This window comes from Narcine bancroftii, chromosome 10 (genome assembly GCF_036971445.1).
Source record: "Narcine bancroftii isolate sNarBan1 chromosome 10, sNarBan1.hap1, whole genome shotgun sequence".
In the NCBI taxonomy this organism is placed as follows: Eukaryota; Metazoa; Chordata; class Chondrichthyes; order Torpediniformes; family Narcinidae; genus Narcine; species Narcine bancroftii.
The window spans coordinates 54,390,921-54,412,934 of NC_091478.1; the positions used below are offsets into that span (position 1 = coordinate 54,390,921).

A 22,014-nucleotide genomic window follows, 5' to 3' on the forward strand; every position below is an offset into this window, starting at 1 on the left:
CCCCATCTGGAAAGTGGATCGTGGAGTGGCATGTGACCTCCCATCTGGAATGTAGCTTGTATAGGGGCATATGGCCTCCCCATCTCAAATGTGAATTGTGGAGGTACATGTGACCTCCCCATCTAGAATGTGGCTTGTTGAGGGGCATGTGACCTCCTCGTCTGGAATGTCAATTGTGGAGCGGCATGTGACCTCCAAATCTAGAATGATTCTTGTGGCATGTGGCCTCTCTGTCTGGAACGGATTGTGGAGAGATATGCCACCTCACCATCTAGAACATGGCATGTAGTGGGGCACGTGACCTCTCAGTCTGGAATTTGGATTGTGGAGGGTTATGTGACCTCCCCGTCTGGCATGTGGCTTGTAGACGGGCATGTGGCATCTCTGTCTGGAATGTGGATTGTGGAGGGACATGTGAGCTCCCCATCTTGAATGTCACTGAGCAAGGGGATGAGGCCTCTCTGACTGGAAAGTGAATTTGGAGGGACATGTGACCTCCCCATCTGGAACGTGGCTTGTGGAGGGGAATGGGACCAATCCATCTGGAATGCGTATTGTGGAAGGGCATGTGACCTTCCCGACTAGAATGTGGATTGTAGAGGGGCATGTGACCACCCAATCTGGAATGTGGCTTGTGGAGGGTCATGTGGCTTTTCTGACTGGAACTTGTATTGTGGAGGGACATATGACCTCCCCATCTGGAACTTGGTTTGTGGAGGGGAATGTGACCTATCCATCTGGAATGTGCATTGTGAAGGGGCATGTGGCCGCCCCATCTGGAATGTGGCTTGAGAAGGGGCATGTGACCTCCCCGTCTGGAATGTGGCTTGTAGACGGGCATGTGGCCTCACTGTCTGGAATGTGGATTGTTGAGGAACATGTCACCTCCCCATCTTGAATGTGGTTTCAGCAGGAGCATGTGGCCTCTCTGACTGGAATGTGAATTGTGGAGGGATATGTGAACTCCCCATCTGGAACATGGCTTGTGGAGAGGAATATAACCTACCAGTCGGGAATGTGGATTGTGGACGGGCATGTGACCTCTCCGCCTGGAACGTGAATTGTGGAGGGACATGTGACCTACCAGTCTGGAATGTGGATTGTGGAGAGACGTGTGTCCTCCCCATCTGGAATGTAGAATGTGGAGGGACATAAGACCACTCCATCTGCAATGTGGATTGTGGAGGGTTATTTGACCTCTCCGTCCGGCATGTGGATTGAGGAGGGATATGTGGTCTCGCCGTGTGAAACGTCGATTTTGGAAGGGCATGTGGCCTCTCCGCCAGGAACATGGATTGTGGAGGGGCAGGTGAACTCCCTTTCTTGAATGTGGCTTGACCAAGGGTCATGTTACCTCCCCGTCTGGAACGTGGACTGTGGAGGGGCATGTGACCTATCCGTCTGGAATGTGAATTGTGGAAGGGCATGGGGCCTCCCCATTTGGAACGTAGCTTGTGGAGGGGCATGTGAGCTATCCATCTGGAATGTGGATTGTGGAGGAGCATGTGGCCTCTACGTCTGAAACACAGATTATGGTGGGGGATGGGGCCTCACCGTCTGGAACGTGATTGTGGAGGAGCATGTGACCTCCCCATCTTGAATGTGTCTTGAGCAGGGGCATGTGACCTCCCCATCTGGAAAGTGGATTGTGGAGCGGCACGTGACCTCCCATCTGAAATGTGGCTTGTAGAGGGGCATATGGCCTCCCCATCTCAAATGTGAATTGTGGAGGGACATGTGACCTCCCCATCTAGAATGTGGCTTGTTGAGGGGCATTTGGCCTCTCTGTCTGGAACAGATTGTGGAGGGATATGCCACCTCACAATCTGGAACATGGCTTGTGGTGGGGCATGTGACCTCTCCGTCTGGAATTTGGATTGTGGAGGGTTATATGACCTCCCCGTCTGGCATGTGGCTTGTAGACGGGCATGTGATCTCCCCGTCTTGAATGTCGCTTGAGCAAGGGCATGAGGCCTCTCTGAATGGAACGTGAATTGTGGAGGGATATGTGACTTCCCCATCTGGAACTTGGCTTGTGGAGGGGAATGTGACCTATCCATCTGCAATGTGCATTGTGAAGGGGCATGTGACCGCCCCATCTGGAATGTCAATTATGCTGAGGAATGGCAACTCTCCATCTAAAAGCTGGATTGTGGAGGGACATGTGACGTCCCAGTCTGGATTGCGGTTTTTGTGCGGCATGTGACTTCCCCGTCTTGAATGTGGCTTGAGCAGGGGCATGTGACCTCCCCGTCTGGAATGTGGCTTGTAGACAGGCATGTGGCCTCTCTGTCTGGAATATGTATTGTTGAGGGACATGTCACCTCCCCATCTTGAATGTGGCTTCAGCAGGCGCATGTGGCCTCTCTGACTAGAATGTGAATTGTGGAGGGATTTGTGACCTCCCAATCTGGAAGATGGCTTGTGGAGGGGAATGTGACCTACCAGTCGGGAATGTGGATTGTGGACTGACATGTGACCTCCCCGTTAGGAACGTGGACTGTGGAGGGCCATGTGACCTATCCGTCTGGAATTTGGATAGCGGAAGGGCATGAGACCTCCCCATTTGGAACGTGGCTTGTGGAGGAGCATGTGAGCTATCCATCTGGAATGTGGATTGTGGAGGAGCATGTGGCCTCTCCTTCTGAAACACTGATTATGGTGGGGCATGGGGCCTCACCGTCTGGAACGTGATTGTGGAGGAGCATGTGACCTCCCCATCTTGAATGTGGCTTGAGCAGGGGCATGTGACTTCCCCATTTGGAAAGTGGATTGTGGAATGGCAAGTGACCTCCCATCTGGAATGTGGCTTGTAGAGTGGCATATGGCCTCCCCATCTCAAATGTGAATTGTGGAGGGGCATGTGACCTCCCCGTCTCGAATGTCAATTGTGGAGCGGCATGTGACCTCCCAATCTGGAATGTGTCTTGTGGAGTGGTATGTGGCCTCTCTGTCTGGAACGGATTGTGGAGGGATATGCCACCTCAACATCTGGAACATGGTTTGTGGTGGGACATGTGATCTCTCCCTGGAATTTGGATTGTGGAGGGTTAAGTGACCTCCCCCTCTGGCATGTGGATTCTCTGTCTGGAATGTGGAATGTGGGGGGATATGTGACCACCCCATCTGGAACTTGGCTTGTGGAGGGGAATCTGACCTATCCATCTGCAATGTGCATTGTGAAGGGGCATGTGACCGCCCCATCTGGAATGTCAATTATGCTGAGGAATGGCAACTCTCCATCTAAAAGCTGGATTGTGGAGGGACATGTGACGTCCCAGTCTGGAATGTGGTTTTTGTGCGGCATGTGACTTTCCCGTCTTGAATGTGGCTTGAGCAGGGGCATGTGACCTCCCCGTCTGGAATGTGGCTTGTAGACGGGCATGTGGCCTCACTGTCTGGAATATGAATTGTTGAGGGACATGTCACCTCCCCATCTTCAATGAGGCTTGAGCAGGAGCATGTGACCTCTCTGACTGGAATGTGAATTGTGGAGGGATATGTGATCTCCCAATTTGGAACGTTGATTATGGAGGGACATGTGACCTACCAGTCTGGAATGTGGATGATAGAGGGATGTGTGACCTCCCCATCTGGAAAGTGGATTGTGGAGGGACATATGACCACTCCATGTGCATTGTGGATTGTGGAGGGTAATTTGACTTCTCCGTCCGGCACGTGAACTGTGGAGGGAAATGTGGCCTCTCCATGTGAAACGTCGATTGTGGAAGTGCATGTGGCCTCTCCGTCAGGAACATGGATTGTGGAAGGGCAGGTGAACTCCCTGTCTTGAATGTGGCTTCAGCAAGGGGCATGTCCCCTCCCCGTTTGGAACGTGGACTGTGGAGGGCCATGTGACCTATCTGTCTGGAATGTGGATTTTGAAGGGCATGGGACCTCCCCATTTGGAACGTGGCTTGTGGAGGGGCATGTGAGCTATCCATCTGGAATGTGGATTGTGGTGCAGCATGCGGCCTCTCCGTCTGAAACACTGATTATGGTGGGGCATGGGGCCTCACCGTCTGGAATGTCAATTGCGGAGCGGCATGTGACCTCCAAATCTGGAATGTGTCTTGTGGAGTGGCATGTGGCCTCTCCGTCTGGAAAGGATTGTGGAGGGATATCCCACCTCAACATCTGGAATATGGCTTGTGGTGGGGCATGTGACCTCACCGTCTGGAATTTGGATTGTGGAGGGTTAAGTGACGTCCCACTCTGGCATGTGGATTCTCTGTCTGGAATGTGGAATGTGGAGGGACATGTGACCTCCCCGTCTTGAATGTGGCTTGAGCAGGGGCATGTGACCTCCCCGTCTGGAATGTGGCTTGTAGACGGGCATGTGGCCTCTCTGTCAGGAACGTGGATTGTTGAGGGACATGTGACCTCCCAAACTGGAACGTGGCTTGTGGAAGGGAATGTGACCTACCAGTCGGGAATGTGGATTGTGGAGGGACGTGTGACTTCCCCATCTAGAATGTGAATTTTGGAGGGGCATGTGACCTCCCCTTCTGGAATGTGGATTGTGGAGGGGCATGTGACCTCACTTTCTGGAAAGTGGATTGTGGAGGGACATACGACCACTCCATCTGGAATGTGGATTGTGGAGCGACATGTGACCTCCCCATCTGGAATGTGGACTGTGGAGGGTTACGTGACTTCACCATCTGGCATGTGACTTGAGCAGGGGCATGTGGCCTCTCTGATTGGACCGTGAATTGTGGAGGGATATGTGACCTCCCCATCTGGAACGTGGCCTGTGGAGGGGAATGTGACCTACCAGTCGGGAATGTGGATTGTGGAGGGGCATGTGCCCTCTGCCTGGAACGTGGATTGTGAGGGATACGTGATCTCTCCATCTGCAATGAGGATTGTGGAGAAACATGTGACCTGCCAGTCTGGAATGTGGAATGTGGAGAGGCATGTGACCCCCCAATCTGGAATGTCGCTTATGGAGGGTCATGTGGCCTCTCTGACTGGAACATGTATTGTGAAGGGACATGTGACCTCCCCATCAGGAACGTGGCTTGCGGAGGGGAATGTGACCTATCCATCTGGAATGCATATTGTGGAGGTACATGTGACCTTCCCGACAGGAATGTGGATTGTGGAGTGGCATGTGACCTTCCCGTCTGGAATGTCGGCTTGAGCAAGGGCATGAGGCCTCTCTGACTGGAATGTGAATTGTGGAGGGATATGTGACCACTCCATCTGGAACTTGGCTCGTGGAGGGGAATCTGACCTATCCATCTGCAATGTGCATTGTGAAGGGGCATGTGACCGCCCCATCTGGAATGTCAATTATGCTGAGGAATGGCAACTCTCCATCTAAAAGCTGGATTGTGGAGGGACATGTGACGTCCCAGTCTGGAATGTGGTTTTTGTGCGGCATGTGACTTTCCCGTCTTGAATGCGGCTTGAGCAGGGGCATGTGACCTCCCCGTCTGGAATGTGGCTTGTAGACGGGCATGTGGCCTCTTTGTCTGGAATATGTATTGTTGAGGGACATGTCACCTCCCCATCTTGAATGTGGCTTGAGCAGGAGCATGTGACCTCTCTGACTGGAACGTGAATTGTGGAGGGACATGTGACCTCCCCATCTTAAACGTGGCTTGTGAAGGGGAATGTGACCTATCCATCTGCAATGCTTATTGGGGAGGCGCATGTGACCTTCCCGACTGCAATGTGGATTGTGGAGGGACACGTGACCTCCCCATCTGGAACTTGGCTTAAGGAGGGGAATGTGACCTATCCATCTGGAATGTGCATTGTGAAGGGATCATGTGACCGCCACATCTGGAATGTCATTTATGGCGAGGCATGTCAACTCTCCATCTAAAAGGTGGATTGCAGACGGACATGTGACTTCCCCATCTGGAATGTGTCTTGTGGAGTGGCATGTGGCCTCTCCGTCTGGAAAGGATTGTGGAGGGATATCCCACCTCAACATCTGAAATATGGCTTGTGGTGAGGCATGTGACCTCTCCGTCTGGAATTTGGATTGTGGAGGGTTATGTGACCTCCCCGGCTGTCATGTGCCTTGTAGAGGGGCATGTGGCCTCTCTGTCTGGAATGTGGATTGTGGAGGGACATATGACCTTCCCGTCTGGAATGTGGATAGTGGAAGGGCATGAGACCTCCCCATTTGGAACGTGGCTTGTGGAGGGGCATGTGAGTTATCCATCTGGAATGTGGATTGTGGTGCAGCATGTGGCCTCTCCGTCTGAAACACTGATTATGGTGGGGCATGGGGCCTCACCGTCTGGAACGTGATTGTGGAAGGGCATGTGACCTCCCAATCTGGAATGTGGCTTGTGGAGGGTCATGTGGCCTCTCTGACTGGGACGTGTATTGTGGAGGGACATGTGACCTCCCCATCTGGAACTTGGCTTGTGGAGGGGAATGTGACCAATCCATCTGGAATGTGCATTGTGAAGGGGCATGTGACCGCCCCATCTGCAATGTTAATTATGGCGAGGCATGTCACATCTCCATCTAAAAGGTGGATTGCGGACGGACATGTGACTTCCCCGTCTGGAATGTGGTTTGTGTGCGGCATGTGACCTCCCCGTCTTGAATGTGGCTTGAGCAGGGGAATGTGACCTCCCCGTTTGGAATGTGTCTTGGAGACGGGCATGTGGACTCTCTGTCTTGTTGAGGGACATGTCACCTTCCCATCTTGTATGTGGTTTCATCAGGAGCATGTGGCCTCTCAGAATGCATGTGAATTGTGGAGGAATATGTGAACTCCCCATCTGGAATGTGGCTTGTGGAGGGGAATGTGACCTACCAGTCAGGAATGTGGGTTGTGGAGGGGCATGTGACCTCGCCGCCTGGAACGTGGATTGTGGAGGGACATGTGACCTACCAGTCTGGAATGTGGATTGTGGAGGGTTATTTGACCTCTCCGTCCGGCAAGTGGATTGTGGAGGGATATGTGGCCTCTCCGTGTGAAACATCGATTGTGGCCTCTCCGACAGGAACATGGATTGTGGAGGGGCAGGTGAACTCCCGGTCTTGAATGTGGCTTGACCAAGGGGCATGTCACCTCCCCGTCTGGAACGTGGACAGTGGAGGGGCATGTGGCCTCTCCATCTGAAACACTGATTATGGTGGGGCATGAGGCCTCTCCGTCAGGAACATGGATTGTGGAGGGGCAGGTAAACTCCCTGTCTTGAATGTGGCTTGACCAAGTAGCATGTGACCTCCCCATCTTGAATGTGGCTTGAGCAAGGGCATGTGATCTCCCCATCTGGAAAGTGGATTGTGGAGTGGCAAGTGACCTCCCATTTGGAATGTGGCTTGTAGAGGGGCATGTGACCTCCCGGTTTCGAATGTCAATTGTGGAGCGCCATGTGACCTCCCAATCTGGAATGTGTCTTGTGGAGTGGCAAGTGGCCACTCCGTCTGGAAAAGATTGTAGAGCGATATGCCACCTCACCATCTGCAACATGGCTTGTGGTGGGGCATTTGACGTCTCCGTCTGGAATTTGGATTGTGGAGGGTTATGTGACCTCCCCGTCTGGCATGTGGCTTGTAGACGGGCATGTGACCTCCCCGTCTTGAATGTGGCTTGTGGAGGGTCATGTGGCCTCTCTGACTGGGACGTGTATTGTGGAGGGACATGTGACCTCCCCATCTGGAACTTGGCTTGTGGAGGGGAATGTGACCAATCCATCTGGAATGTGCATGTGAAGGGGCATGTGACCGCCCCATCTGCAATGTTAATTATGGCGAGGAATGTCACATCTCCATCTAAAAGGTGGATTGCGGACGGACATGTGACTTCCCCGTCTGGAATGTGGTTTGTGTGCGGCATGTGACCTCCCCGTCTTGAATGTGGCTTGAGCAGGGGAATGTGACCTCCCCGTTTGGAATGTGTCTTGGAGACGGGCATGTGGACTCTCTATCTTGTTCAGGGACATGTCACCTCCCCATCTTGTATGTGGTTTCATCAGGAGCATGTGGCCTCTCAGAATGCATGTGAATTGTGGAGGGATATGTGAACTCCCCATCTGGAATGTGGCTTGTGGAGGGGAATGTGACCTACCAGTCAGGAATGTGGGTTGTGGAGGGGCATGTGACCTCGCCACCTGGAACGTGGATTGTGGAGGGACATGTGACCTACCAGTCTGGAATGTGGATTGTGGAGGGTTATTTGACCTCTCCGTCCGGCAAGTGGATTGTGGAGGGATATGTGGCCTCTCCATGTGAAACGTCGATTGTGGCCTCTCCGACAGGAACATGGATTGTGGAGGGGCAGGTGAACTCCCGGTCTTGAATGTGGCTTGACCAAGGGGCATGTCACCTTCCCGACTGGAACGTGGACAGTGGAGGGGAATGTGAGCTATCCATCTGGAATGTGGATTGTGGAGGAGCATGTGGCCTCTCCATCTGAAACACTGATTATGGTGGGGCATGAGGCCTCTCCGTCAGGAACATGGATTGTGGAGGGGCAGGTGAACTCCCTGTCTTGAATGTGGCTTGACCAAGTAGCATGTGACCTCCCCATCTTGAATGTGGCTTGAGCAAGGGCATGTGATCTCCCCATCTGGAAAGTGGATTGTGGAGTGGCAAGTGACCTCCCATTTGGAATGTGGCTTGTAGAGGGGCATGTGACCTCCCGGTTTCGAATGTCAATTGTGGAGCGCCATGTGACCTCCCAATCTGGAATGTGTCTTGTGGAGTGGCAAGTGGCCACTCCGTCTGGAAAAGATTGTAGAGCGATATGCCACCTCACCATCTGCAACATGGCTTGTGGTGGGGCATTTGACGTCTCCGTCTGGAATTTGGATTGTGGAGGGTTATGTGACCTCCCCGTCTGGCATGTGGCTTGTAGACGGGCATGTGACCTCCCCGTCTTGAATGTCGCTTGAGCAAGGGCATGAGGCCTCTCTGACTGGAACATGAATTGTGGAGGGACATGTGACCTCCCCATCTGGAACGTGGCTTGTGGAGGGGAATGTGACCTATCCATCTGGAATGCTTATTGTCGAGGGGCATGTGACCTTCCCATCTGGAATGTCGGCTTGAGCAAGGGCATGAGGCCTCTCTGACTGGAACGTGAATTGCGGAGGGACATGTGACCACCCCATCTGGAATGTCAATTATGGCGAGGCATGTCACATCTCTATCTAAAAGGTGGATTGCGAACGGACATGTGACTTCCCCGTCTGGAATGTGGTTTGTGTGCGGCATGTCACCTCCCCGTCTTGAATGTGGCTTCATCAGGACCATGTGGCCTCTCTGATTCGAATGTGAATTGTGGAGGGATGTGTGAGCTCCCCATCAGGAACGTGGCTTGTGGAGGGGAATGTGACCTATCAGTCGGGAATGTGGATTGTGGAGGGGAATGTGACCTCTCTGCCTGGTACGTGGAATGTGGAGGGACATGTGACCTACAAGTGTGGAATGTGGATTGTGGAGGGTTATTTGACCTCTCCGTCCGGCACGTGGATTGTGGAGGGATATGTGGCCTCTCCGTGTGAAATACTGATTATGGTGGGGCATGAGGCCTCACCGTCTGGAACGAGATTGTGGAGGAGCAAGAGGCTTCTCCGTCAGGAACATGGATTGTGGAGGGGCAGGTGAACTTCCTGTCTTGAATGTGGCTTGACCAAGGGGCATTTCACCTAGCCGTCTGGAACATGGACTGTGGAGGGCCATGTGACCTATCCATCTGGAATGTGGGTTGTGGAAGGGCATGAGACCTCCCCATTTGGAACGTGGCTTGTGGAGGGGCATGTGAGCTATAGATCTGGAATGTGGATTGTGGAGGAGCATGTGGCCTCTTCGTCTGAAATACTGATTATGGTGGGGCATGGGGCCTCACCATCTGGAACATGATTGTGGAGGAGCACGTGACCTCCCCATCTTGAATGTGGCTTGAGCAGGGGCATGTGATCTCCCCATCTGGAAAGTGGATTGTGGAGTGGCAAGTGACCTCCCATCTGGAATGTGACTTGTAGAGCGGCATATGGCCTCCCCATTTCAAATGTGATTTGTGGAGGGACATGTGACCTCCCCATCTAAAATGTGGCTTGTTGATGGGCATGTGACCTCCCAGTCTCGAATGTCAATTGTAGAGTGGCATGTGACCTCCCAATCTGGAACGTGTCTTGTGGCGTGGCAAGTGGCCTCACCGTCAGGAACATGGATTGTGGAGGGGCAGGTGAACTCCCTGTCTTGAATGTGGCTTGACCAAGGGGCATGTCACCTCCCCGTCTGGAACGTGGACTGTGGAGGGCCATGTGACCTATCTGTCTGGAATGTGTATTGTGGAAAGGAATGAGACCTCCCCATTTGGAACGTGGCTTGTGGAGGGGTATGTGAGCTATCCATCTGGAATGTGGATTGTGGAGTGGCATGTGGCCTCTCCGACTGAAACGGATTGTGGTTGTGGAGGGATATGCCAGCTCACCATCTGGAACATGGCCTGTAGTGGGGCATGTGACCACTCCGTCTAGAATGTCGCTTGAGCAAGGGCATGAGGCATCTCTGACTGGAACGTGTCTTGTGGAGCGGAATGTGACCTCCCCATCTGGAACGTGGATTGTGGACGGGAATGTGACTTCTCCGCCTGGAACATGGATTGTGGAGGGACATGTGACATTCGCGTCTGGAATGTGGATTGTGTAGGGGCATGTGACCTCTCAATCTGGAAGGTGGCTTGTGGAGGGTTATGTGCCCTTTCTGACTGGAATTTGAATTGTGGAGGGACATGTGACCTCCCCATCTGGAACTTGGCTTGTGGAGGGGAATGTGACCAATCCATCTGGAATGTGCATTGTGAAGGGGCATGTGACCGCCCCAGCTGGAATGTCAATTATGGCGAGGCATGTCGCATCTCCATCTAAAAGGTGGATTGAGGACGGACATGTGACTTCCCCGTCTGGAATGTGGTTTGTGTGCGGCATGTGACCTCCCCGTCTTGAATATGGCTTGAGCAGGGGCATATGACTTCCCCATCTGGAATGTGGCTTGTATACGGGCATGTGGCCTCTCTGTCTGGAATGTGGATTGTTGAGGGACATGTGACCTCCCCATCTTGAATGTGGCTTCATCAGGAGCATGTGGCCTCTCTGACTCGAATGTGAATTGTGGAGGGAAATGTGAACTCCCCATCTGAAACGTGTCTTGTGGAGCGGAATGTGACCTACCATTCGGGAATGTGGATTGTGGACGGGCATGTGACCTCTCCGCCTGGAACGTGGATTGTGGAGGGACATGTGACCTACCAGTCTGGAATGTGGATTGTGGAGGGACGTGTGACCTCCCCATCTGGAATGTGGATTGTGGAGGGACATACGACCACTCCATCTGCAATGTGGATTGTGGAGGGTTATTTGTCCTCTCCGTCCGGCACGTGGATTGTGGAGGGATATGTGGCCTCTCCGTGTGAAACGTCAATTGTGGAAGGGCATGTGACCTCTCTATCAGGAACATGGATTGTGCAGGGGGAGGTGAACTCCCTGTCTGGCATGTGGCTTGTAGATGTGCATGTGGCCTCTCTGTCTGGAATGTGGATTGTGGAGGGACATGTGACCTCCCCGTCTTGAATGTCGCTTGAGCAAGACCATGAGGCCTCTCTGAATGGAACGTAAATTGTGGAGGGACATGTGACCTACCAGTCTGGAATGTGGATAGTGGAGGGATGTGTGACCTCCCCATCTGGAATGTGAATTTTGGAGGGACATTTGACCTCCCCTTCTGGAATTTCAATTGCGAAGCGGCATGTGACCTCCCAATCTGTAATGTGTCTTGTGGCGTGGCATGTGGCCTCTCCATCTGGAACGGATTGTGGAGGGATATGCCACCTCAACAACTGGAACATGGCATGTGGTGGGGCATGTGACCTCTCCGTCTGGAATTTGGATTGTGGAGGGTTATGTGACCTCCCCGTCTCGCATGTGGCTTGGAGACGGGCATGAGGCCTCTCTGACTGGAACATGAATTGTGGAGGGACATGTGACCTCCTCATCTGGAACGTGGCTCGTGGAGCGGAATGTGACCTATCCATCTGGAATGTATTTTGTTGAGGGGCATGTGACCTTCCCGACTGGAATGTGGATTGTGGATGGGCAAGTGACCTTCCCGTCAGGAATGTGGATGTGGAGGGACATACGACCTCTCCATCTGGAATGCGTATTTTGGAGGGGCATGTGACCTTCCCGTCTGTAATGTGGATTGTGGAGGGGTACATGACCTCCCAATCTGGAATGTGGCTTGATGAGGGTCATGTGGCCTCTCTGACTGGAACATGTATTCTGGAGGTACATGTGACCTCCGCAACTGGAACTTGGCTTGCAGAGGGGTATGTGACCTATCCATCTGGAATGTGCATTGTGAAGGAGCATGTGACCGACCCATCTGGAATGTCAATTATGGCGAGGGATGTCAACTCTCCATCCAAAAGGTGGATTATGGACGGACATGTGACTTCCCCGTCTGGATTGTGGTTTGTGTGCGGCATGTGACCTCTCCGTCTGGAATTTGGATTGTGGAGGGTTATGTGACCTCCCCGTCTGGCATGTAGCTTGCAGATGGGCATGTGGTCTCTCTGTCTGGAATGTAGATTGTTGAGGGACATGTCACCTCCCCATCTTGAATGTGCCTTGAGCAGGGGCATGTGACTGCCCCGCCTGGAATTTGGATTGTGGAAGGTTATGTGACCTCCCCGTCTGGCATGTGGCTTGTTGACAGGCATGTGGCCTCTCTGTCTAGATTGTGGATTGTGGAGGGCATGTGACCTCCCAATCAGGAATGTGGCTTGTGGAGGGTCATGTGGCCTCTCTGACTGAAACGTGTATTGTGGAGGGACGTGACCTCCCCATCTGGAACTTGGCTTGTGGAGGGGAATGTGACCTACCAGTCAGGAATGTGGATTGTAGAGGCACATGTGGCCTCTCCAACTGGAATGTGGATTGTGGAGGGACGCGTGCTCTCTCCATCTGGAATGTGGATTGTGGAGCAACATGTGACCTACCAGTCTAGAATGTGGATTGTGGAGGGACATGTGACTTCCCCATCTGGAATGTGAATTTTGGAGGGGCATGTGCCCTCCCCTTCTGGAAAGTGGATTGTGGAGGAACATACAACCACCCCATCTGAAATGTGGATTGTGGAGGGTTATGTGACCTCACCATCTGGCATGTGGCTTGTGGACATGCATGTGGCCTTTCTGTCTGAAATGTGGATTGTGGAGGGACATGTGACCTCCCCGTCTTGAATGTGGCTTGAGCAGGGGCATTTGGCCTCTCTGACTGGAATCTGGATTGTGGAGGGACATGTGGCCTCCCCGTCTGGAACATGGCTTGTGGAGGGGAATGTGACCTATCCATCTGGAATGTGTATTGTGGAGGTGCACTGACGTCACCATCTGGAACGTCAATTATGGTGAGGCTTGTCAACTCTCCATCAAAAATGTGGATTGTGGAGGGACATATGACTTCCCCGTCTGGAATGTGGTTTGTGGAACGTCATGTGACCTCCCCATCTTGAATGTGGCTTGAGCAGGGGCATGTGACCTCCCCGTCTGGAATGTGGCTTGTAGAGGGGCACGTGACCTCTCCATCAGGAATGTCAATTGTGGAGCGGCATGTGACCTCCCGATCTGGAATGTGGATTGTGGAGGATTATGTGACCTCCCTGTCTGGCACGTGGATTGTGGAGGGGGATGTGGCCTCTCCGTCTGAAACGTGGATTGTGGCTTGTAGACGGGCATGTGGCCTCTCTGTCTGGATTGAGGATTGTTGAGGGACATGTGACCTCCCCGTCTTGAATGTGGCTTGAGCAGGGCATGTGGCCTCTCTGACTGGAATCTGAATTGTGGAGGGACATGTGACCTCCCCGTCTGGAACGTGGCTTGTGGAGGGGAATATGACCTATCCATCTGGAATGTGTATTGTGGAGGTGCACTGACGTCACCATCTGGAACGTCAATTGTGGTGAGGCATGTCAACTCTCCATCTAAAATGTGGATTGTGGAGGGACATGTGACTTCCCCGTCTGGAATGTGGATTATGGAGGGTTATGTAACCTCCCCGTCTTGAATGTCACTTGAGCAAGTGCATGTGGCCTCTCTGACTGGAACGTGAATTGGGGAGGGACATGTGACCTCTCCATCTGAAATTTGGATTGTAGAGGGGAACGTCACCTCTCCATCTGAAATGTGGATTGTGGGTGGACATTTGACTTCCCCATCTGGAATGTGGATTGTGGAGGGACATATGACCTAGCAGTCTAGAATGTGGATTGTGGAGGGGTATGTGACCTCCCCATCTGGAATGTGGCTTGTGGAGGGGAATGTGGCCTCTGGGTCAGAAACGTGGATTGTGGAGGGGTATGTGTCCTTTCTGTCTGAAATGTGGATTATGGAGGGGCATGTCAACTCTCCATCTAAATTGTTGATTGTGGAGGGAAATGTGACCTTCCTGTCTAGATTGTGGAGCGGCATGTGACCTCCACATCTGGAATGTGGCTTGTGGAGGGCCATGTGACCTTCCTATCTGGAATGTGGCTTGTAGAGGGGCATGTGGCCTCTCCGTCTGGAATGTGGATTTTGGAGGGACATGTGACTTCCCCATCTGGTATGTGGTTTTTGAAGGAACATGTGACCTACCTGTCCAGAATGTGGATTGTGGAGGAAGTACGTGGTGAAAAAATGAGTCACTACATGGTGTCCCTCCTCTAGAAGTTGAGGTTTCAAAAACCTAAGGGGAGTCAGAAGGATGCCTTTTGACTGCTAGCATCTCTCTGAGAAACCAATATGAGATCATAGAAAGGAAAGATTTGGAGAGTGCCCAGAAAAATATGGAGATGGAAGTACTCCAGTAGGGAGACCTGCAGGCTGCTTAAAATGCACCAGCTCTGTGCAGCATGCTGATCCGTCTGGCAGATAGACCTGGTTAATGTCCAGACCATTGGCAAGGGGACAGGCTCTACACACAGTCAAGGGAGAGGAACGTGTGGATGGGCTGTTACAAAAATGAGGAGGAAGAATCCTGCCCCACACAACCTCCCCCTTCGCACCCGAACCCCTGCAAACTAGAATGGTGACCACGCAGTCGCAGACCCGCCACGAGGGCTCACCACCAACCCTATAGAATTTGGAAGCAACAGAGAATGGGGGGGACCTTAGATGGACATACCTATGGCAAGGTATATTCAGCAAAAGACAGATATCATCAGTACAAAGACAAACATCTGGCTGCATGGGTGCTCAGACTCTGGGATGATGGGATTCTCAATGTCAACCTCTCCCATCAGGAAGCAAGTGCCTTGGGTAGCTTAATGGACCAGCAGGCAATTAATAAAGCCCTGCAGTCACTGCCTGAGGGCATCTGCGACGGCGCCTCCCTGTGAGATCGGGTGGTGCAAGCCTGATACCCAGCCCTCCTAGAATGGGACCTTTTTCTCTGGCCACAGTGAAACACAATTAGCAAGGGGACAAAGGTCATCAGGGAATGGGGTTTAATTACAGGCATACATCAGGAAGACTGTGACCACCATTTACCTGAAGACACGAGGGTTTCCCTAGTGGGCTACATAGTCACCACAGTGCATCCTGCCCCTCATTGGACCGGCATCCAGGAAGACTGTCCGGGAAGCCATCAGATTATTAGAAGGGCTTGAATACATGGAGCGCGGGGTGGAACCCAATGAAATACACAATGCCAAGGCGAGAGTGGGCGATGAGGGGCCCCTAGTTTACCCGCAAAGAGATGTATCCACCACTGCTTTGTACACGCTCTAGAATGAGCATTGTTGTGGGGGAGGAGTGAAGCTCCAAAGTCCCACACACAACTTGGAACAACCCTCCCTCAGCTCCTTTCCCACCCACAGTGGTCCCTGACTCCCTTAGAGCTGAGAACTCTGCAGAGACAAGTGTAAAGTTTGAAACCTTGCATTTTTGATTCGTAGTTAATTTTGTCCCTATTATCATTTGTAGTGTTACCATATGATGTCATATGTCGTAATATCCGAGCGGACCGAAAGCTTGTATCTCATTCTTCAAAGAATTATGAAGCTCGAGATACTTTTCTTTGAATTTGTCTTAATTCGCCTTATTTTGTCTGAGCTTTGTCTATTTCTTCTTCTATCTGTTTCAAGTTGAATATCGTTATACAGGACGATTTGTTATTCATCATTATGAAAATGCCAATCCAAAGTTATGCAAAATGTTTATTTATTTTATCAACAAATTAAAGCTACAATAAGTTTCATTTATTGGATTAATAAGATAGTAATTCGGAATATCGTTGAAGATGACATGTGAAATTGGGAAATATTAGAACTTGGAAAGTATCATCTATAACACAAACTTGCCCATATCAGGCAGCAGGAAACATTACCCACAGGGTGGCAGACATTAAATTAAAACATAGCGCAGTAACAGGCCTTTTCAGCCCACAAGTCCATGATGCCCATCCATGCTCCTCCCATAGGATACAGTCCAGGGCACCCAGCAGGTATGCTCAGCTGTCCTCTCCCGGCCTGGTGATCCGAAGCCCTACATCCCAATAACTGTACACTAGAGCAAAGGGATAGCTCAGTGTTGGATAGCCCCGGAAATCCTGCAATTTGGGAAGGACTGCAGGTCTCAATAGAGGATTTAGGAGGCTCTATGATCCCAGCCAGAGAAATTACCCTCCACCTACCTATCGGGAATGATGCACCCAGCTCTTTTCCCATTATGGTGGCTGATTTTGCTGAGTGTATCTGGGGCATAAATCTGCTGAAGGGGAAATCCCTTCGCACCAACAAGGGGGTGTTCACCTTCAGGGTCGCCCGTGTGGCAATTTTAATTGGGATGGCCAAATTGGAGCCCATAGTTGTTCCCTCACCCTCCACGGTAGTCAGGAATACCAGGTGCCTGTGGACTACAAAGAGATCAAGATCTACAGACACACAATTGCATGAAGGAGTCATCCAGACTGCTATTTCACCATTCAATAGCCCGGTATGGCACGTGGAGCATGACCATCGATTACAGACAACTAAACAAAGTTGCACTGTCCCTGCCAACGCTGCAGTCCCTGATGTAGTCACACTGGTGGAGGGCATTGGGAGATGGGAGAATAAACATTGGTAAGATCTTCTCCATTCCCCCTCAGTCCTGACTCATAGGATCCATTTGCCTTTACCTGGGAGGGCAGACAGTATAGATTTTGCCATTGGCCCAAGGCTATGTGCACAGTCCCACATTGTGTCACAGTTTAATCGTCCAGGACTTTGGAAATATCAACCTCGCCCCAGGTATCTCAGGGACACACTACATCAATGATATCCTCCTTCAGGGCTCCTCAAAGAAAGTGGTAGCACAAGCCCTCAATGTGTTAATCATCTCACTTCAGGCACAAGGATGGGCCTTTAACCTAGAAAAGCTACAGGGTCCCAGTCAAACTGTGCATTCCCAGGGGATCAAGTAGCACTCCTGCAGCAGAGAAATTCCTGCAGCCACTAAAAACAAAATCCTCAATAAAGCAGAGGTGCAAAGTTTTGTGGATCTTTTGGGCTACTGGCACCAACATATTCCCCATCTCACCATGCTCCTCCATCCATTGTATAGCATTTCCAGGAAAAAAAGCCGTGTTTCATTGGGGACCTTAGCAACAAAATGCATTTGAAATGGCAAAACTGGCCATTGAACATGCACTGCCGTTGGCCCCTCCAGACTGGAGTACCCTCTAAATTACAGGTCTCTGCCATGAAGGCAATAGTTGAGTGGAGCCTCTGGAAAAAGAGGCAAAGTCACAAGTCTCACACTTAGCTTCTTCACCAAGTCCCTCCTCGAATCTGCCTCCCATAACTCTCCATTCAAGTGTTTGCTGCTCGCCTGCAACCTCAAGCTGTTAGCCACAGAGTACCAGACGGCAGCAGAACGAGTCACACTCCGGCTTCACTTCCAGAGCATGCGATGGGTTAAATCTGCGGATGCCATCCACAAGGAGGGCTGTGCCCATTGGTCCTCCATAGTGAAGTGGATGTGGTACAAAGTGGACCATGCAGAGGCCTGTCCCAAAAGAGTGAGCTGCTTACATGAACAGATCATGTCCCTGCCCAAATATGATGACCTGCCTCTCTAAATGCCCTCTGTACATTCAACACCCCAGACCGTAGCATGAAGCTTGGTTTACTGACGGCTCAAGCCAGTGAAACAGCAGAGGAAAGCGACAGTGCTCACCCCCCTCCCACCCCCCACAGGTAAAATACTGACACAAGATGGGGTGGGGGGGGGATCCAGCCAACTGGCTGAGCTGGCATCTGTGGCACTCACACTAAAAAAGACTACCGAGCAAATCTGCAATTACATGGATTCCTGGGCTGTGGGAAACAGGGTGGAAGATCCACAGCTGCCCACTCTGGGGACAACAACACTGCCAGTTCATTTGGCAGGTGGCAAGACAAAGAACAGTCACAGTCCACCACGTGGATGTGCACAATTCCAGGAAACCGTTGAAGCTGCCCACAACGCCACTCTGGACCAAGCCGATCAAAACTGCTCTACTAACACTAACCCCAAGCAGAATGACTGTGGACCCTTGGTATTGTGGGCACAGCATAAAAGTGGGCATATGGAGGACAACAGGATACGTCGATAGGTAAAGAGTCTGGGGGGGGGGGGGTTGTCTCACACTCCCATAATGAAGCAAGAACCATGGTTGCCAATTGCATCATTGTCAACGAATAAATCCAAGAGATTGCCAAGATTCGGGGCTGCATTTGCCGGGGCACGGAAGTGGGCTGGGTATGGAAAGTTAACTATATCAGGCCTATCCTATGCCAACATAAAAAGCAATATGCCCTTACAATTGTGGAAACATACTCGGGTGCCCTGGTGGTGGTGCCTGCCAGCGGGCCAACCAGGACAGCATCATTAAATGATGCTGTCCTCCATTTATGGAATACCATTGGAGGTACAGTCCAACCAGGGCTCATACTTCACGGGGATAAAGTACATGAGTGGAGGCTGGTATTTTGTGGGTGCTACATATCCTCTACCTCCCACAAGCATCCAACCCCATTGACCAAATGAATTGCCTGCTCAAGGAATAGATACACACACTGACACCCACTACTGCAGGGACAGCTCTGTGTGCTGCAGCAGGCAGTGGAGCAGATACACACACTGATGCCCACCAACACAATGCAAGGATGGCTCAGTGTACTGCAGCAGGTGTTGGAGTAGATACACACACTGACGCCCACTACTGCAGTGGTAGCTCATTGTGCTGCAGCAAGTGGTGGAGCGTGTGATGCGGCAGGTAATGGAGAAGATACACACACTGATGCCCTCCAATACAATGCAGGGGTGACTCAGTGTACTGCAGCAAGGCGGAGGAGCAGATACAAACACTGACACCCATTACTGCAGAGGCAGTCAGTGTACTGCAGCAGGCAGTGGAGCAGATACACACACTAACGCCCACTACTGCAGGGGCTGCTCATTGAGGTGCAGCAGGCGGTGGACCAGATTCACACACTGATGCCCACTACTGCAGGGGTGGGTCAGTAAACTCCAGGAGGCGGTGGAGCAGATACACACATTGACCACCACAACTGCAGGGGCGGATCAGTGTGCTGCAGCAGGCAGTGGAGCAGATACACACACTGACACCCACTACTGCAGGGGCAGCTCAGTGTGCTGCAGCAGGTAGTGGAACAGATACACTCACTGATGCCCACCGATAGACTGCAGGGATGGCTCAATGTACTGCAGCAGGTAGTGGAGAAGATACACACACTGTCGCCCATCAATACACTGCAGGGGTAGCTCAGTGTACTGCAGCAGGCGGTGGAGTAGATACACACACTGACGCCCACCAATACACTGCAGGGGAAGCTCAGTATACTGCAGCAGGTAGGGGAGTAAATACACACACTGATGCCCACTACTGCAGGTGTGGCTCAGTGTGCTGCAGCAGGCAGTGGAGCAGATACAAACACTGACGCCCAACTACTGCAGGACATTATTCTGTTTCTAAAGGAAAGGAGTCCTACTCTGCCCAATTTAGTCCATTGTGAATCTGCTTCTTTGTTACAGTTGAATGATATTTTCAATCAAACTCTGTTGCAATTCACCCACCTTGTTTTCTTGAGGTATGAAAACGATTTTGAATGTGGTGACCATGCCGGGTGCCACTTTACGTCCCACATCATTGGGACAGATGATTCTGAAATATGGAGAATCTTCCTGAATAACTTTAACCATTCGTGGAACCTAAAAACATATTTAAGGAAAGTATAAGGAGACAGAGAATCTTAAAGGTTACTCAATGTTTAAATTATGGTGGAGATTTTTACCTCCAGATATTTTTCACCATGCCATTTTATCACTTGACAAATCTGATGATTTTGCCACAAATTAAAAATTATAAAATCACAACAGAAAACCACATTCATTCCACACAGTGGAAGTGGTATGCTGGACATCAAACAAAATGATCAAACAAACAAGAGGTCAGTATTTAATATGTAGCAGATATAGCAGCATAATGGTTGTATTGCCAAAATCCAAATATACAACACCTACAATCTCCTTTATCTTGCCTGCTTGGTTTCCTCAAAAAATTCCAGTAAGTTTGTCAAGTAAGATTTTCCCTTAATTTGGCCAATTTTGTCATGCACCTGCAGTTACTCCATAACCTCATCCTTGACAATTAACTTCAACAATGTCCCAACCACCAATGTTAGGCTAACAGGTCTATAATATCCATCTGCTGCCTCCCTCCCTTTATAAATAACAGAGTGACCCTTGCAATTTTCCAGTCTTCTGGAGCTATGCCAGAATCCATTGATTCCTGGAAGATCATGACTCACTCGCTACTTCTTTTAGAACCCAAGGGTGTATTCCATCTGGTCCAAGAGATTTATATACCCTTGGCCCATTCAGCTCCCCAAGCACCTTCTCTCTGGTGATTGTAACACCCTTGAAAGTCTGAAATACTGCTAATGAAGAATGTCTCCCATTGAATTTCAGCAGCATTGTTTTCTATCAGTCCTATTTCTACACTTGTCTCCCTTTTACTCTTAATATACTTCAAAATGCTTTTGGGTTTTTTTTTTAATTATTTACTCGCTTCCTTTCAAAGTTCATCTTTTCCTTCCTAATGACCTTCTTAGTTGTTTTTTGTAAGCTTTTAAAAGCTTCCCAGTCCTGTCACTTCCCACTAATTTTTGATTCTTGTATGTCCTTTCTTTTGCTTTTACTTTGGCTTTAACTTCTCTTGTCAGCCAGTTGTGTCCTTTTTCCATTCAGATATTTCTTCTTTTCTGGGAACGCCAGACACCACGGCCTGCAACTTCATGCTCCGTCAGTCTGCCATGATCAGCACCATTTTATCAGGAGACCAACCTGGCTTTCTGAGAAGTGCCAAGGAGCACAACAAAAGCTGAAAAATTATCTAATAGATGAAGGATCATCCATTTGAAACTGTTTATTTGTCCACAAAATCTCATAGATGGTTATTTCCAGCATTTTTGGTGTCCTTTCCGGAATGGGAGAATGGATAGGCCATAATACCCTTGAAGCCTGCTCCATTGATTGTCAAGGTCTTACCTGATCTTGTGTGGTAAACCACAGTTTGAATATTTAACTGTCTGGACACAACCCTTTGGCCGACTGTACCTGTGGCTCCTCCCACAAACTCCTGAATAAAGGTGAATGTCCCACAGCCCCCTCCCCAGTTCAGGACAGTTGACCAACATGGATGTGCCTCCATTCTATTGCCAATAAAAGCCTATCAGTTTTACATAACTTCGCCTTTTGGAGTTACTGATGGTGCATTATCTTGCAGCCCAATAACATGTCCCAACACTATCACCATATCCCTTGAAAGATGGCAGAAATGTATGATTGTGTGCTGTGAATGAACAGAATGAATAAGCCCCCAGAGTCCTTTTTTCTTCTTCTCCATCCTCAACGCAGCCAGGATTGCCTAGTGGATGGCCGTTTTAATTCCACTTCCTCTTCCCATGGATAACTGTACTCCCAAGTCAAGGCCACGCTCAAATTAG

General features: G+C 50.7%; 1 protein-coding gene across 1 annotated transcript in view; it reads right to left on the reverse strand.

Annotated features, from left to right (window-relative positions):
- Window positions 1-22,014, reverse strand: part of hydin (HYDIN axonemal central pair apparatus protein) — a 1,560,590-nt gene that overhangs the window by 1,398,017 nt on the left and 140,559 nt on the right. Inside the window, exon 5 of the mRNA XM_069900939.1 lies at window positions 20,084-20,218. Coding sequence (XP_069757040.1) covers window positions 20,084-20,218 — 135 coding nt within the window. The remainder of the gene's footprint in view (window positions 1-20,083; window positions 20,219-22,014) is intronic.